General features: G+C 33.2%; 1 protein-coding gene across 2 annotated transcripts in view; it reads right to left on the reverse strand.

Moving 5' to 3' along the window:
* LOC111276100 (succinate-semialdehyde dehydrogenase, mitochondrial-like) overlaps window positions 1-16,388 on the reverse strand; it is a 30,391-nt gene extending 14,003 nt beyond the window's left edge. For both annotated transcript variants that reach the window (XR_016333798.1, XM_022861912.2), the window contains exons 1-12: window positions 16,114-16,388; window positions 15,921-16,019; window positions 15,742-15,841; window positions 15,150-15,198; window positions 14,632-14,719; window positions 14,421-14,531; window positions 13,287-13,349; window positions 13,090-13,200; window positions 6,670-6,735; window positions 6,464-6,541; window positions 6,292-6,369; window positions 4,769-4,835 (exon numbers count right to left, since the gene is read on the reverse strand). Coding sequence is in view for 1 of the 2 variants with exons in the window: in XM_022861912.2 (XP_022717647.2) it covers window positions 4,769-4,835; window positions 6,292-6,369; window positions 6,464-6,541; window positions 6,670-6,735; window positions 13,090-13,200; window positions 13,287-13,349; window positions 14,421-14,531; window positions 14,632-14,719; window positions 15,150-15,198; window positions 15,742-15,841; window positions 15,921-16,019; window positions 16,114-16,194 (991 nt within the window). In the remaining variant the exon portion in view is untranslated. The remainder of the gene's footprint in view (window positions 1-4,768; window positions 4,836-6,291; window positions 6,370-6,463; window positions 6,542-6,669; window positions 6,736-13,089; window positions 13,201-13,286; window positions 13,350-14,420; window positions 14,532-14,631; window positions 14,720-15,149; window positions 15,199-15,741; window positions 15,842-15,920; window positions 16,020-16,113) is intronic.
* Window positions 16,389-17,014: the final 626 nt, after the last annotated feature.

The following is a 17,014-nucleotide window of genomic DNA, read 5'->3' on the forward strand; positions in this document are numbered from 1 at the left end:
CTACTAAGGTGACAAGAAGAAGGAAGGCTGTATGTTCGGCATTCAACCACTCTTATGCGTAAATGGGTAACTAAAGTGGAACAAAGTTATGAAAGAGATACACTGCTCAAGAGAATATCACAGCTCTTACTATAAATCCTACAAGTGATTCCGACTACTCTTTCAGTAATGGAGTACTCCAGTAAAAAGGCAGGATTTATATTGGAAGTCAGAGTCTGTTGACAAATCAAGTACTGCAACTACTTCATGATTCACCCCAAGAAGGTCATTCAAGAATCCAAGCAACCTATTATAGACTCAAACTCTATTTTTATTGGCCTAAGATGATGAAGCAAGTGCAAGATTAAGTGCAACAATGTGATGTGTGTCAAAGGAATAAAAGCGAGCATATTGCTTATCCTGGTTTACTACAGCCGATTCCAATTCCTATACAAACTTGGGAAGTGATCACCATGGATTTTGTGGAAGGACTACCTCAATCTCAAATTCAATTGTATTATGGTCATCATTGACAAATTTACCAAACATGCACATTTCTTGCCTCTTTCTCATCCTTACACTGCCTTAGATGTGGCTAAGGCATACTTAAATCAAATTCATAAACTTCATGGAGCTCCAAAGAATATTATATCATATAGGGATAAGCTTTTCACTAGTTTTGTGTGGCAGGAATTGATGAAGCTATTAGGTACTTCTTTACAGTTCAGCATAGCCTATCACCCAGAGTCAAATGGCCAATCTAAGAGGTTGAACCAATTCCTTGAGCAATACCTAACATGTATGTGCTTCCTTAAGTCAAAAACTTGGATTCAATGGCTACAATGGCTACCTTTAGCTGAGTGGTGGTACAACACTAGCTATTATACTGCCATAAAAATGAGTCCCTTCCAAGCTTTATACGGATATCCACCTCCTAGGTTTTTTTGGAATGTCAGTAATGAAGCAAGAGTATCCACTGTGAAAGACTTGTTTAAAGAACGAGAAAATATGAGTAAACTACTGGTTGACCAGTTGGGAAAAGCTCAACATAGAATGAAGTTTTATGCTAATAAAAACAGGACTAAAAGGGAGTTTCAGGTGGGGATATGGTGTATTTGAAACTAAAGCCTTACAAGAAACAGGACTGAAAGGGAGTTTTAGGTGGGGATATGGTATATTTGAAACTAAAGCCTTACAAGCAGGCCTCTCTTGCGTTAAGAAAAAATTTAAAGCTTTCATCAAGGTATTATGGTCCTTATCCTGTAGTTACAAAGAATGGGAAAGTAGCTTATAAGTTGCAATTCCTAGAATTTTCAAAGTTGCATCCTGTTTTTCATGTTAGCCTAAGAAAAATGTCGGCACAAAGGATGTCCCTAGTCTAACCCCTCCTGAAGCGAGCAAGGATGGCAACCACTGGTATATCCAACTATTGTGCTTGATAAGCGAATGGTGAAGATAAATAACAAGGCAGTCACTCAGCTACTGGTGAAGTGGTCTAATCTGGGTCCAGAGAATGCTACATGAGAGGATTTCTCAGTCCTTAAATCTCAATTTCCACTTTAATCTCAATTTCCACTTTTAGATCCTTGGGGACAAAGATGCTCTCAATGAGGGGTAATGTTATGAAGATAGAAGCTGACAAGGATACCAGTAAGGGGCTAAAGGAAACTAGTAGTAAAGATGATGAAAAGGAGTTGAGAATGAAGTTATTTGGTGCAAGCTGTCAAGCCAATGATTAGTCGGTTATACGAATAATAGTTACTAAAATAACAATTGTTTGTATTGTGGATTGCAATTCACGAATTATAACTATCATGTATATGCACATTTTCTGCATGAATGAGAAACCACAATTTCCTTGCTCTCATATTCTCTCTTTTCTGGTCTTAATCTTCTTCTCTTCTGGTTTATTTCTTTCTTTTCTTTTTTAGATTAATCTCTGGTTAATCAATAGCATCATTATACTACATAAAGGGAAGCTGCAAGGAAGAGAAAAAGGAAAAATAAAAATAAAAAAAGACAATAAGAATTATAAAAGCGAAGAAAGGAGGACTGAAAGAAAAATAGGAATATGGAATAGGGTATTTGAGGCATTACAGGTAGATTGATGGAAAGGAGAAATGAGAAAAGAGAAACAAGGGGGAAGCGAATGGAGATGACTATAGCAAGGCTAGAGGAGAGGCGATCTGGCCCTAGCCGACACCTAATTGGCACCATGCATCACCTCCATTGTCAACAAGGTATTTAATTTTGCATGTTTCTTGTTTAAATTTTTTTTTTTTTTTATTTTGAGATCTTTTAATAGACTTGGTATTTTTGTTTATGTCTTAGAAAGTCAACAGAATGGTGAGAAAGGGAAGGCAGGGGCCAGATCTTCCCCTGTCATCAAATTGGCCACTTGCCATCTGCTTGTCATCCCATTCCCCTGTAAGGAACGCTAGTGCTTAGAGGATCTTTATTGAGGTCAATTGATTTACATGAAATTTATAAATTTCACCATATTTATAGTTCGATTAAGAAATTTAATATTTAAATTTGAAACTTCTGTTAAAATGATTCAGTTTTTTCAATCGAATTTCCTTTGTTTTCTGTTTCCATATCTAAAATGGGGGTGCCAACGTTCTTCGGTTAAGCCATGGCTCTAGTGGGTTATTTTCTTCTTCATTTCTTAGTTAGATCACTTTAAATGGTATTCTTTTCAATGCATTTCGTTTATTGAGACATAATTTTCAAGCTTTCTTGACGAAGCTTCAGTTAAGCAGAGTTTTTTGCTAGGTATCCTGCTTCATCGAGTGAACTGGTTTCCCCTGTTGGGTTTCTAGGCTGTCATTATCCTACATGATTAAGAAATTTAAATACCTTTGATTGTTGTTTTTTCTACAAATAAGTCAAATAGTAACAACTAAATATCATATTCGATAAAAAATTATGAACATATGACTGAAAAGTAATGCAATTCAAACATCAAGATTTCTTATAGGAGTAAAATTATTTGCACTCTATGTTATACCATTTTGCATTCAATTTTAAGATGGTACTTGCTTTATTTTGCAGGGACAGAAATTGATGATTCTCTATCTTGGAAACTCTGGAGGGGCACTTATCTAATGTTCATTTTTAGCCACGGTAGAAAATCTAACCCTTTCAGTTTCAAGTTGAAGATAATTGACAACATTGATTTCTTTTCAAATTAATATTACTCCATGAAATTGTATTTGCACCTAGAATATCACAAAAAGAAGATAACTCTTAAGATGATGTTTATTAGAGAATTTGATGTAGCACTCCCCATGTTGTGGAAGTTTATTGCTAAATCATATTTACTTCAGATTTTTAGGACTTTACAAAACCTTGATGTCTTTTTTGTCCACATAACTGAAAGTCTATACCAAGACCTCGAAGAAAAGAATTTATCATCTAAAAGCTTAAGGAGTTCAGACCTTTTACAAGGTTAGGTTGCAAACAAGTAATTTCATGTAAGATTCATCCTTTACTATATTTATCACAAGGTTCATTTAGTTAAATTCAGAAATATAGTTTTGAAAGTTTTGTTTCATTTTCTTTATTTATTTAGAACTAAAGCAGCAAAGAATTTTGCTGATCTATTTTATGTTTAAGTTGGATTACACATTTGCTTGGTGGTTTCTGACTTTAAATTGGTTTTTATGGCCTTTTTTCCTTTTAATTTAACTCAGAATGTTTTGTATCTAAGAATCATGCATTCTAGTTGAGCATTAATCACTAATAAAGTGCAGATTTTCATCACCAAAAAATTGAAGATTTTCATATAAAAGTATAAATGTTTTCATGGTAGATACAAGTTCCGAAGATTTAAAATTAGTTAATCCCAACAACAAAAGGAATAGAATTACCTATTACTACCTTATCATATTAACTTTGATGAAAGTTTGTTTGGACTAATAATTTATAATGCTAAAATAGAGAGACAGAACTACCTATTATTACTTTATCAGATATATGGGCATTGATGACAACTTATTTGTCTAGGCTAGTGGCATTTTTTGGGGAAAAAAAACTTAGGCAGCAATAGCATTGTTTCACTAGAATATTATTATTGACTAATAAAGGGAAAGGAGTTGATTTAGCCCACTACCCATTGCTTGTTGGTTCACATCAAATCCATTCTTTTGGATAGTTTATTTATGTTAAAGGAGTTTACTTTAGTTGTAGAAGAAAATTGAAAAGAATTTCTATAATGATAGATCTTTATCTTTCATACATCAATTTAAATATTGAAATCAAAGGGTATTGATGGAATATGTGTGCTTCAATATTTATATATCATTTAGACCTTGTTTATCCCATAAGGCTTACATCACTTGCTTTGGTTTATTTGTTGTCCTTTGCTTCTTGTTTTTTTTTTGGCATAATATTTTGATTTTTGATAAAACTAAGTTGTTTGATGATAATTGCATTTTTTTTAATTGGTAGAGCCACCTAAAATCAAGGCTCATGACTTTCGATAGCAAGGATGGCTAGCCTCAGTAGCTTAGATGGATCCATCAATTTTGGCTCTTTATATTTTCAATTCTAAACTTTGCTCCTTATGTATTCTGAACTTTAACCTTAGGTTTTTTAAAGATGTTATCCTTACGTACACTTTAATTACTACTATTATATCATGCATGAATTTCTACTTCAGTACTAAATGTTTTTCTTCTTTCTTTATGTATTTAACAACTTCCGTAGCAAAGCACGGATACTCACACTAGTACTAAAATCAAATGAATTGCTTACAGATTTCCGTTGAATACATTTACATCCATACCTTCTTGCACAATTACTCTGTTTGCACAAACACATGTCTGTCCACTATTACGAAATTTTGCTGCCAGCTGCAAATTGCATGGTATTGTTAAAGATACAACAAAGATAATACATACTTTGGTTAAGAATCAAACGAAAGATACCAGAGGACAGGAAAGCAGAATGCATATTTACAGCCAATTTTCGTGCATCCAGTAACTTGAACAAAACTTGTTAGCTTTTAAACCAGCTAGAGTGTCATTGTTTCTTTCATTTGCAGTCATCTCAGGTTATGAAATTCAGGTAATTATGGGCTTCTGATGGGGTCAGTCTTGGGTTCAGGTTACTTCAGTTTCAGGTGATATAGGTTTCAATTTTGGATCATTTTGAATTCAGGCCCTATCAGGCTTGGGTCAATTTGAGTTCATATCATTTTTATTTTGGTCATTGACCCTTTGAGTCAATCCAACTGGAACCAGGTTGAATTCCAAGAGGCTTTTGGGTTCAGGTCAGATTTTGCCACCTTTACATAGGATCAATACTGCTATGAAAAGTTCCAAAACAACCCTGGGAAAATTAAGGAACTAAGGATGCATTTGGATGTGAAATTTTGAAGAATTTTAAAAGGCAAGCATTTTGAAATGCATCAATTCAAAATAATAGAATTTGTAATTGTATTATTTGGATAATTATTTTTTAGAAAGATACTTTAAATATTGGAATTTGATGAGATAAAAAATATTATACAAGAAAATAATCATATTAGAGATAGAAAATACAAAATACAAAAAACATATATGCAATATAGATGTCATTAAATTTGTAAAAATTTGTAAATATTACTAACAATATGAAAAAAATTTTAAAAAATAAATTTTATAATGAGTTTGTATAGTTAAAATTAAAGAAAACAAAAGTTGCGTAAAAAAAAATAAACATTGTAAATGTTGACTTACTACAAAACCAAGGAATTTTACAAATTCCACCTCCTTAGCTGGAATTTGAAAAGAGAATTTGAGACCTTCAAAATTCCTCATTCAAATTCCAAGAATTTTGACAATTCCAATTTTTATTTTTCCAAACAAAGTAATTATATCTTAGAATTTTAAGTCTCTCTGCAGATGAAATCCCCCCCCAAATGCACCCTAAAAGTGTTTATATGGATAACTAGTTTGATCCTATAAACTATCAAAATTCCATCAGCTTTAGACAAGGGAGGGGGGAAGAAAAAAGGTAGCACATGCTATGAAAAGGCAAAAACTATTCATAACAATAACAACCACACAAGACAATGAATGAAGGAAAGAAAGATAGGAAAGTAAAAAGGAAACAGCCAACAGATATCTAGGTATTTTTAAGGGGAAAGAGAAACAAACAAGTCATACGCTTAAAACGAGAAATAAAGTGATACTACAAAATAATGTAATTACCATCATATCCAGAACTGCAGCCACACAACAAGTGGGAACTTGGGAAATATCTAGGTTTGAGGGGAATACAATTGATGTCAACATATATCAAAGCTACTCTAAAGTATAAACTTACCGCTCCTTTAACAGCCACATCCAAGTCTGCATCATCAAAGACAATGCATGGGGCATTGCCACCAAGTTCAAGCGATAACTAGAAGGATTCAGAATAGAGGCAGTCAACTGCATGATAATTTTCAAAACCACACAGGTTTGGTGTATATATCCATTTCATAGAGTAGCCATACCCTTTTAACAGTCCCAGCAGCACCTGCCATCAACTTCTTCCCAACTGCTGTCGAGCCTGTAAATGTTATCTTTCTTACCTGGATAAGTGATAAAAAGCAGGAATATATAACATTCTGTCAATTATGCACCCATATATTTCTAGAAGGAAATCAATAATGATGTCCTTGTGACAAAATGACTGAGCTTCATATTGAGGGTAGAAGACCTGTGGACTTGCAAGTAAAGCATCACCAATATCAGGAGCATTCCCCATAACCACATTCAGAACACCCTGCAAGATTGAAAGTTAAAAATACATAAGAAACAAATGAAGCAACATGAACGACAAGAAACAAAATGCAGCTGGAACACCAACGCTGTTCTGGAAATAATAGCAAATCAGCAAGTGCATGTAATCAACAAGAAAATTATATTGTTTCATCAATATCACAAGGATTAGGACCAGTATTAACAAAATATCATTTACTTGCTCATGCACTGTGTGGGAAAACACTTATTTACAGCTGGTTGTAATCTTGTAATCTGTATATTTATATTTGTATCTCTAGAATTAAGTATTTGTATCCCTAGAATTAAGGAAGATTTAGTTTCCTAGTTTAACCCCTAGTTAGTTGTATATAAACCTAAGATTCTTGTATAATTCATAATAAGCAGTTTTTCAATATACATTCAGTTTCCACATGGTATCAGAGCTTTAGGCTCTTCTTGGGAAGCAAAATTTTCAGCCTTCATTGCTGATTTTTTTTAGGCCTTCATTGCCGAATCCTGTTTAGGCCTTCATTGTCAAACCCTTTCAAAGAAAGATATCACTACCACCCAATTTGAGAAAATGTTACCTGGGAAAATCACTAAAGTACTACAGATGTCTCAGAAACAAGGAGAGTTCAACAGGGAAGAGATTGAAAAGCTGAGAAACTTATTGAAAATCCTTGAAAAGCCTACTATGGTATGTTCTTTGGGTAAAGTTTCTAGTTCAGGTAAAGCTGCCGGTTCTCATGGATTAAATGTCTCGGCTAAGCCTATTACGAGTTCTTGGGTCATTGACTCAGGAGCCACAGACCACATGACACATTCCCCACAAAAGTTTAGTACATATAACCTGTGTCCTAGTAATAAGAAAATTATTGTTGCTGATGGTTCACTTACCACAGTGGCAGGATTAGGAGATGTTCAAGTTAATCTCTCGTTTGTTCTCAAAAATGTTCTTCATGTTCCTGGATTGTCTACTAATCTGATATCTATACCAAAACTTACCAGAGATATGAATTGCAAAGTAACTTTTTATCCCTCTTATTGTGAATTTCAGGACCAAAGTTCGGGGGAGATGATTGGACTTGCTAAGGAGAAGGATGGACTATACTATCTTGAGACATCAAATAACACAAGTAGTATCAAAAATAGTTTACCTTTGTCATTTCTTTCTGAAAAATCTTCCAATAAAGACAAAATCTGGCTTTATCATTTTCGTCTTGGACATCCTTCTTTTGGAACCTTGAGAAACATGTTTCCTTCTTTGTTCAAAGAATTAAATGTTGAAGATTTTCATTGTGATATTTGCGAATTTGCAAAACATAGACGTGTCTTTTCCAATCAATAACAAAAGAAGTTCTACTCCTTTTTACTTGATTCATAGTGACATTTGGGGTCCCTCTACAATTCTTAATATTTCTGGTGCGAGATGGTTTGTTTCATTCATAGATGATTGCACTAGGGTCTCTTGGGTTTTTTTACTTAAATCCAAATCAGATGTGAATAATATGTTTTTAAGCTTCCAAAATCAATTTGGAGTAAAAATCAAGAGATTTAGGTCTGATAATGCAAAAGACTACTTCAACCAGAGTCTATCCACCTATTTCCAAAAAGAGAGGATTATCCATGAGTCATCTTGTGTTAATACTCCACAGCAGAATGGAGTGGCAGAGAGAAAAAACAGCCATTTATAAGCCACAACCAGAGCCTTTCTTTTTCAAGCAAATGTACCTAAATCTTATTGGGGGGAAGTTGTTCTCACTACCACACACATTATAAATAGGTTACCTTTAAGAGTTTTGGGATTTAAAACTCCTATGGAACTACTCTCACAATTTTATCCCAATCTCAATACCACAAACAATCTCACACCTAGGATATTTGGTTGTACATCATTTGTTCATGTTCACAGTCATAACAGGGGAAAGTTGGATCCAAGAGCGATTAAGTGTATTTTTGTGGGGTATTCTTCAACTCAAAAAGGATATAAGTGCTATCATCCTCCTACCAAAAAATTTTGTGTCTGCAGATGTCACTTTTGAAGAAAATAAACAATTTTTTACTCAACCTTATCTTCAGGGGGAGACTTCATTCATGGAAGATAAGGATAAAGACTTCTTTTTGCTTGATTTGCCCCCTTCTTCAACATTTACACCCATTAATTCTTATGAGTCGAAACCTGTTTCTACTGAGCCCAAGTCAAACATTGAATTTGAGTCTGAACCCATTCCAAATACGGAAGATGTGACAAAGGATAATATTGTTCTTGATTCTGAACCAGTGCCAGTCCAAGAACCTGATCCTAACTTTGGAAATGAGGTAACTACAGTTTTTTACTCTGTTTCTCAAAATGAGCATGAATCTCCTAAAACTATAACTAGTGATTATGATTTGCCTATTGCCATTAGGAAAGGAACCAGAGAATGTACCAAGCATCCACTATACCCAATATCTAATTTTGTGTCATTTGAAAAATTCTCACCATCCCACAAAAATTTTCTTGTGAGCCTAAACACTATTTCTGTTCCAACTACATTATCCGAAGCATTATCCAGTGAGAAATGGAGGCAAGCCATGAAAATAGAAATGGAGGCCTTAGAGAAAAATCAAACATGGGAACTGGTAGAGTTGCCTAAAGGAAAAAATCCAGTGAGGTGTAAATGGGTTTTCACTATAAAATACAAGGCAGATGGTACTGTTGAAAGGTATAAAGCCAGGTTAGTAGCTAAGGGCTACACTCAGACCTATGGAGTGGATTACTAGGAAACCTTTGCTCCAGTTGCCAAGATGAATACAGTTAGGATTTTGTTATCATTAGCTGCAAATTACAATTGGAAGCTTCAACAATTTGATGTAAAGAATGTTTTTTTACATGGTGATTTGGAAGAAGAAATATATATGAAGGTTCCACCAGGATTTGGAGGTCATCTAGAAGCAAACAAAGTATGCAGGTTAAAAAAGGCTTTATATAGCCTTAAACAGTCTCCTAGAGCTTGGTTCGGGAGATTTGCCAAAGTGATACTAGCAATGGGATATAAACAGAGTCAAGGGGATCACACATTATTTATCAAGCACTCTGATTCAGGGAGAGTCACAGTTCTATTAGTGTATGTTGATGATATAATTGTAACTGGAGATGATGAAAAAGAGAGAGAATCTCTAAAACAGTTTTTGGCTAGAGAATTTGAGATAAAAGAGCTAGGGAGATTGAAGTACTTCCTAGGAATTGAAGTAGCTCACTCACGGCATGGTATTTTTATCTCACAACAGAAATATGTGATGGATCTTCTGAAGGAAACTGGGAAGCTTGCATGTAAACCTGCAAATACCCCTATAGATCCTAATCATAAAATTGGAGAAGCTAATGAAGATGCTGCTGTAAATAGAGAGATGTACCAAAGATTAGTTGGAAGACTCATTTATCTCTCACATACTAGACCTGATATAGCATATGTTGTGAGTGTGGTAAGTCAATTTATGCATAGTCCTAAAGCAGTGCACCTACAGGCTGTCTACCGTATATTGCACTATTTGAAGGCTAATCCTGGGAGAGGTATCTTATTCAAAAGAAATTCAGGGTTAATTCTAGAAGCATATACAGATGCTGATTATGTAGGTTCAGTAACTGATAGAAGATCCACCTCAAGCTACTGTACTTTCTTAGGTGGTAATCTTGTGACTTGGAGGAGTAAAAAACAGAATGTGATGGCAAGATCAAGTGCTGAAGCAGACTTCAGAGCAATGGCTCAAGGAATTTGTGAACTACTATGGTTAAAGATTATCTTAGAAGACTTGAAGATCAAGTGGGATGGACCAATGAGACTCTACTGTGATAACAAGTCTGCAATAAGTATTGCACACAATCCTGTACAACATTACAGAACAAAACACATTGAAGTAGACCGGCATTTCATAAAGGAGAAACTAGACAGTGGGTTGATTTGTACACCTTATGTATCAACCAAGGGTCAACTTGCAGATGTGTTGACTAAAGGTCTCAGCAGTGCAACATTTCAAGGAATTATTTCCAAGCTGAGAATGGAAAACACCTATTCACCAGCTTGAGGGAGAGTGTGGGAAAACAATTATTTACAGCTGGTTGTAATCTTGTAATCTGTATATTTATATTTGTATCTCTAGAATTAAGTATTTGTATCCCTAGAATTAAGGAAGATTTAGTTTCCTAGTTTAACCCCTAGTTAGTTGTATATAAACCTAAGATTCTTGTATAATTCATAATAAGCAGTTTTTCAATATACATTCAGTTTTCACACACTGAAAAAGCTTTTATGCCAAATACCAGGCTGAGTATTGACTAATTTGCCCCTCTTCCATTGTGTTACTATTTAGAGAGAATTCTAGTCATGCCAATACATAGTCTGATAGTCGCAGGGATGAAGCTAGGGGTTGCTGGCATGGACCTTGGCCCCCCCTTTACTGTTGAAGATCCTCATATAGACCATGCTTTCCAAACTAATAATTTGGCCCTCCACTTATTATTAATTTCCTTCTCTTTTTTTCATTTTTAAGACAATATGCTTAAAGGCATGGTAGTCATTTTCAGTGGCAAAGCTAGGGGGCTGGCAGGGGCCTTGCCCCCACCCCCAAACTTTTGAATATCCTCACATAAGCCATGGTTTCTCAATTAAAAGAAAGGGAAAATTATGCATTCCCCCCCCCCCAAAAAAAAAAATCTAATTTGGCCCTCCCTTTAAAATTTGTGAATTAATACAACAAATTTGTTAACTTTTTTTGTTTTAAATCACATTATTAACTTAATTTTGTATAATTTTTTACATAAGAATTATTATACTTGAGCTTTTAATTCCTTAAATTAGGAGTTTTTATTTTCAATCAATCAAATAAGCACAAATATTAATCATTATTCCAATGGATTTCTTTCTATGTTAATAATAGAAAAAACAATTCAAGAAAATTAAATCATTAACTCTTTATGTAAAATTAATTGCACATTTAACTTATCTTATATTTTTTTTCTTTTAAGTTACCATAATTCTTTAAAGGTTTTAAAAGATATAATTATCTGTCTTTTTAAGTTGATAGTTAGATATTGACTTTTTTTCCTTTTATGTTCAGACTTTAATTTTTTTTATTAATCTTTTATTTCTATATGAAATATGAATTATAACATTTGAAATTAATTTTTTATTCATTAAAACAATTTTATGCATTGTTATCTTATTATAATATCATGGTATTTAAATTTCATATCTTATATACATTTTTTTTAATAAATTACTTTGATTGAATATAACACAGAATTTTTTTTTGACCCCATAAACAAATTTTCTGGCTTCACCCCTGGTCATTTTATAATCTCCACTATAATCTTATGCTTCCATAGGCTGGTATGTAGATTTCCCAAACTAATATCCTTGAATGTAATTACAATCCAAACTCAAGGACTTAGATGTAATTACTCTAAATTATATATAAAGTTACAAATCAGTTATGAATCAGCAATTTACAAGTGACACAGCATGAAAAGGAATTGCTAGAAATTAAGATCTTATTTTGTAAGCTTCTAATTTTATGAACTTAATTGTAGTTTTTATACAAACTTAGGATTTTTAGATTATTTAAGTTATTTCATATCTGTAGTCTTTTGCTTTGTTTCTAAGTATCAGTGCATTAGGATTATATATGGTATTTTGCATTTCTATTACAGTTTAGGGATAAGCTATAAATACATATGTTATTTCAGAGTTGGTACATTCCAACTGATGAATTCTTGAGATTTCAGACTATCGAGTTTGAGATGTCCCCAACTATTGATACTCTCGAGTTTTCTCTTTCCCAATTTCCTCCATTTCTACACCTTTTCCTCCAAATTTCTCTCAAATCTCTATTTTCTCTTTCTAATATACATCAATAAGTCATTAAGAATCCCTACTTTCAACAAAAAATTAAATGCAAGAAGACAACCAATAATAGATGCCCTAAAAGTGCATGTATCCTCAACTGTAGGTTGCCTATGCATACAGGATCATGCCATATCACTTTACATTTTAAATTATGAATAAGATATGAGAAGTCAGAACTTGGCTTCAAAAGTCAATGCTATTATCATGACAACACACTAGACGTATACACCCTCACACATAGTATGTAGTATGTAAATATGCATTCATGCATGTATGTATGTAACTATCCATGTTCTGCAATCACATCTCCGACTTGTAAATAGAGTTAAGATATTTCAGTCATTAAGTAATGATTGCAATTGGTTTCAGGAACAAGCTTTGAATTACTATTTCTAGAACAAGCTTCCAATTACCAGCACATGCAAACACTGCAATTCAAGCTTGACGAATGATAAAACCAAGTAAAAAGTATTAAAAGCATAAAGAATTACCGGTGGAATTCCAGCTTGAAGGGCAAGTTCAGCGGCTGCTAAAGCTGTGAGGGGAGTAAGTTCAGAAGGTTTTACAACCACTGTACAACCACAAGCAAGTGCAGGGCCAACCTGATACAGCAATGAAAAGGAAAATTTTAGTTCTTCAGCAGCCCTGTGAAAATAATACAACCGAAAATTCTATATATAGCACCTACCTTTCTCGTGATCATTGCTAGTGGAAAGTTCCAGGGTGTAATTGCACCAACAACACCTACAGGCTGCCAAAAAGAAATTAAGAAAGGCAATACTGCTGGAAAGTAAAAATAGAAGAAATCTCACACTAACTGTCAGCACTATGCACTAAGAGGTGTATTAAAGCTTTGTCAAAACCCTTGTAACTAAAACAACTCAATATACAACTGATTCTAGTGCAATGGCACTACAAGCCAGCTTAATAACAGCAATGGTTAAAGGGACAGTCACTAAAACAGCAGGAAAGTCATTCTCATCTGTGGATTCCACCTCCATTTACCTATCAAATTTATTGCTGAGAATTACTCCTTAAACTCCTCTAACTTTTGGATACTGGAAGGTCTTGCATAAATAGGATGATTGCATCATGTCTATGATCAGAAAGCCAGTGAATGAGAGATCTGTTTTATTCATAATGTGTTCCTCTGCAGAATGTTAGTATTTTGAACAATTGTCTATTTACTACATGACTATCATGAGGGTAAGGTGCCTTTCCCTCATGGCTTGGGCAGAATTAAGATACCACCCCAAGCTTAGCAGGTAGCGTTCGGGTTCTGTTGAATGCACAGGAGCTAAAAGTGTAACTCATCCTTCTGATTATTGAGAGATATTTTTGTGGTTGACTGATTTAGAGATTTTAAATGCACAAGTTTATTCTTCCAAAAGGATCATCCAAGACATTCTCATATGACACCAAATGCTACACAAACTTTTAGAAGTCAAACTACTTTCATGGTTGTAGAGGAATTTTTGGATAGAGGAAGTTATCTTCTCTGATATTTTTAGCTCATGTTTTTCTTTCTTATATGCAGGTTTTTTTTCTTTTCAATACAAAAGAGACATCGTTTATATTTTCCTTGTACAGATACAATAATGCACAAAGTAAACCAACATTCTTATGAGTCATATCAAGAAGTTTTTCCCCTTAACTTATGGTCAACATATCAGATTACAATTAGAAGACAATATGGAATCAAAAATAAGAGGAAATTATTTAAAATTTTTATGATTAATCAACATTTACATATAGAAAGAAATAATTTGCAAGTGGCCAAATGGCAGTTATACAGTACTTAAACAAGACAAATTATCCTCACCTGCTTTAGAACAAACAAACGACGATCAGCTAGAGTAGCTGGAATTATATCCCCATAGACCCGCTTGGCCTCCTCCGCAAAGAATTCAATAAAACTGGCCCCATAACTAACCTATAATTTGAGTCTTAGCATCAGAATTGACAGCCAATGAACGAGTAACAGTCAAAGCCAGCTGCTTAAATTTCATAACAATAAAGTTTCAAATGGATACCTCACCCAGTGCTTCTTTTAAAGGTTTTCCTTGCTCTAGGGTTATTAGCTGCCCAAGCTCTTCCTTGTGGGACATTATAAGATCATACCTTTTAAATACATGCACAAGAAAAAAGATATATTTGATAACAAAAAACCCACAATCAATATTTAATTAAGCAAGTCATACATGGAGCATGATTAGTTCAGTCTAACCAAAGGACAAAATTATGGATATTAGCCATTCAAATAAGATACGAATTTAAATTCCATGCTACAATATATCCTGCCAGTCAGGACCATTTTGATTTAAAAGCAGAAGATTGTCCTCCCAAACTTTGCTACAAAAAAAAAAAAAAATAGACATCTTTTATTGTAAGAAAAAATGTATTTCAAATTTTGAGTGTCCTTCAGCTATAATCACAAATCAATTATCAAGTTTAAATAGTGTCAAACAACATGGTTATTTTCAAATGGGTGATCATTTCAAATTTCAATACAAATGCATCATATAAAGAGATAATAGGACAAAGGTAATACCAATTTCTAAGATATTTGCTCCTCTCAGCAGCAGTGATTTTACTCCAAGCTATGACCAAAAAAAAGAAATGAGGATCATCAGTTAAACTAGATTTGAAACTCATGTAAACTTTGAATCTCCATATGTCAAAGCTAGCAACCAATAACAACCTCAGTCCAAGAGTATGCATAATAACATCTACACATACAAAATTTACATCTAAGCATCAAAGTAAGGCCCAACTGATATAACACATTCTGTTATTTAAGGTAAAAGGTAACATCCATCAAAACAACGATTGACTATAAAGGAACAATGTCATAAGCACATAATCCAATGAGTGACTATAAAGGAACAAGAAGTGATGAATTCTCAAGCCAAGAAGTATATAATCATTTCCGGTGACACCCAAACTGCAGTGGAGAGAGATGTCATTGCTTAACAACTAGAACAGATTAACTTAGTAGGAAAAAATAGCAGAGGCATGCTATGTAAATCATATTGATTCTTCAATATCATGTGACAATAAGAAGTTTAAAAAAAAAAACCCAAACCAAATGACAGCAAATAAGTGAGAGAAGTGAAGAGGGAATGGAAGTGTTTGTTTGATACAATTAAAAGCATCATATGCAGAAGAAATAGCGTCATTTGTCTCCCGTCCACCCATGAAGGGAACATTTGCTATAATTTCCCCAGTTGAAGGATTGTTAACCTGCAATCACACCCTAAACAGATTTAAGTAAAGCATGGAAACAAACACCAAAAGAAAGCTGAAAGTTGTGATAAGGAACCTGAAGAGTGTTGCCATCGTGGGCGCCAATCCATTTCCCTCCGATTAGACCCAGGCTTCGGAATATGGGGGAATTTTTAAGCCCGCCAGCAATACTCATCTGATGCAAAACAATAAGATGTAACCAAAAAAATGAAAAGATTTGTTTTGAAAAAGAAAAGGGAAATGCATTTGGATTTGGGAGAAGAGAAGACCAGGCGAAAGGCAGAGGGGTGGTGCATGCGAGGCAGATGTGAGGTGACAATCTTGCAAAACGGCGATCCAGCTACCCTCATTTTTCAGCTACAATTGTAAAACCAAACACCCAGAGTTTTCTTTTCTAAGAGAAGAAGATCAGATCATCAAAGCAGAAGCACTAGTTAATAATAATTCACCAGTCTGTCAGACTGAGATAGGATTAGGTTAGGGCGGTAATTGGCTGAACTCCAAAACAGTGTCCTGCTGAGGGTTCATTTGGGCGGACACCTACAATAATTGTAAAACAATTAATCGATTATAAATTTAAAATTATAAAATTCATCACACTTATAAGTATACAACGCTAATAATTTTAAATTATGATTAAATAATTATAGTATTACGATAAAAATTTATAAATGCAATATTTTTTTATTTGAATAAGCAGTAAAAATAATTGTAATGAAATTAAAAATAATAATAATAATAATAAAATTAATTACTGTAATCGTAAAATTAAAATATAATATAATAAAAATAATTATTAAATATATTAAATTAAAATTATATGACATAAAAAAATTTTATTTATTTAACATTCATGAAATTCATAAATTATCAAAAATTACTAAAATTAATTTTTTAAATAATAATTTTATTAATAAATATTTTAAATTAATAAAAATGATAATAATATATTAAGGGATTTTTTATAAAAGCAATTGATAATATATATTAACACGAATTGATAATAACATAGAAAATAATTATTATTTTTATTTTTTATTAATATTTTCAAATATTTAAAATAATATTATTCTTTTTAAAATATGTCTTTATTAATATAATAATATTAAAATATTTATAGTTATTATATAAATAGTAATATAAATATATTTATCAATAAAATATAAAATA

This window comes from Durio zibethinus, chromosome 25, assembly GCF_047325235.1.
Source record: "Durio zibethinus cultivar Kanyao isolate XHJ-2024 chromosome 25, ASM4732523v1, whole genome shotgun sequence".
Classification (NCBI taxonomy): domain Eukaryota; kingdom Viridiplantae; phylum Streptophyta; class Magnoliopsida; order Malvales; family Malvaceae; genus Durio; species Durio zibethinus.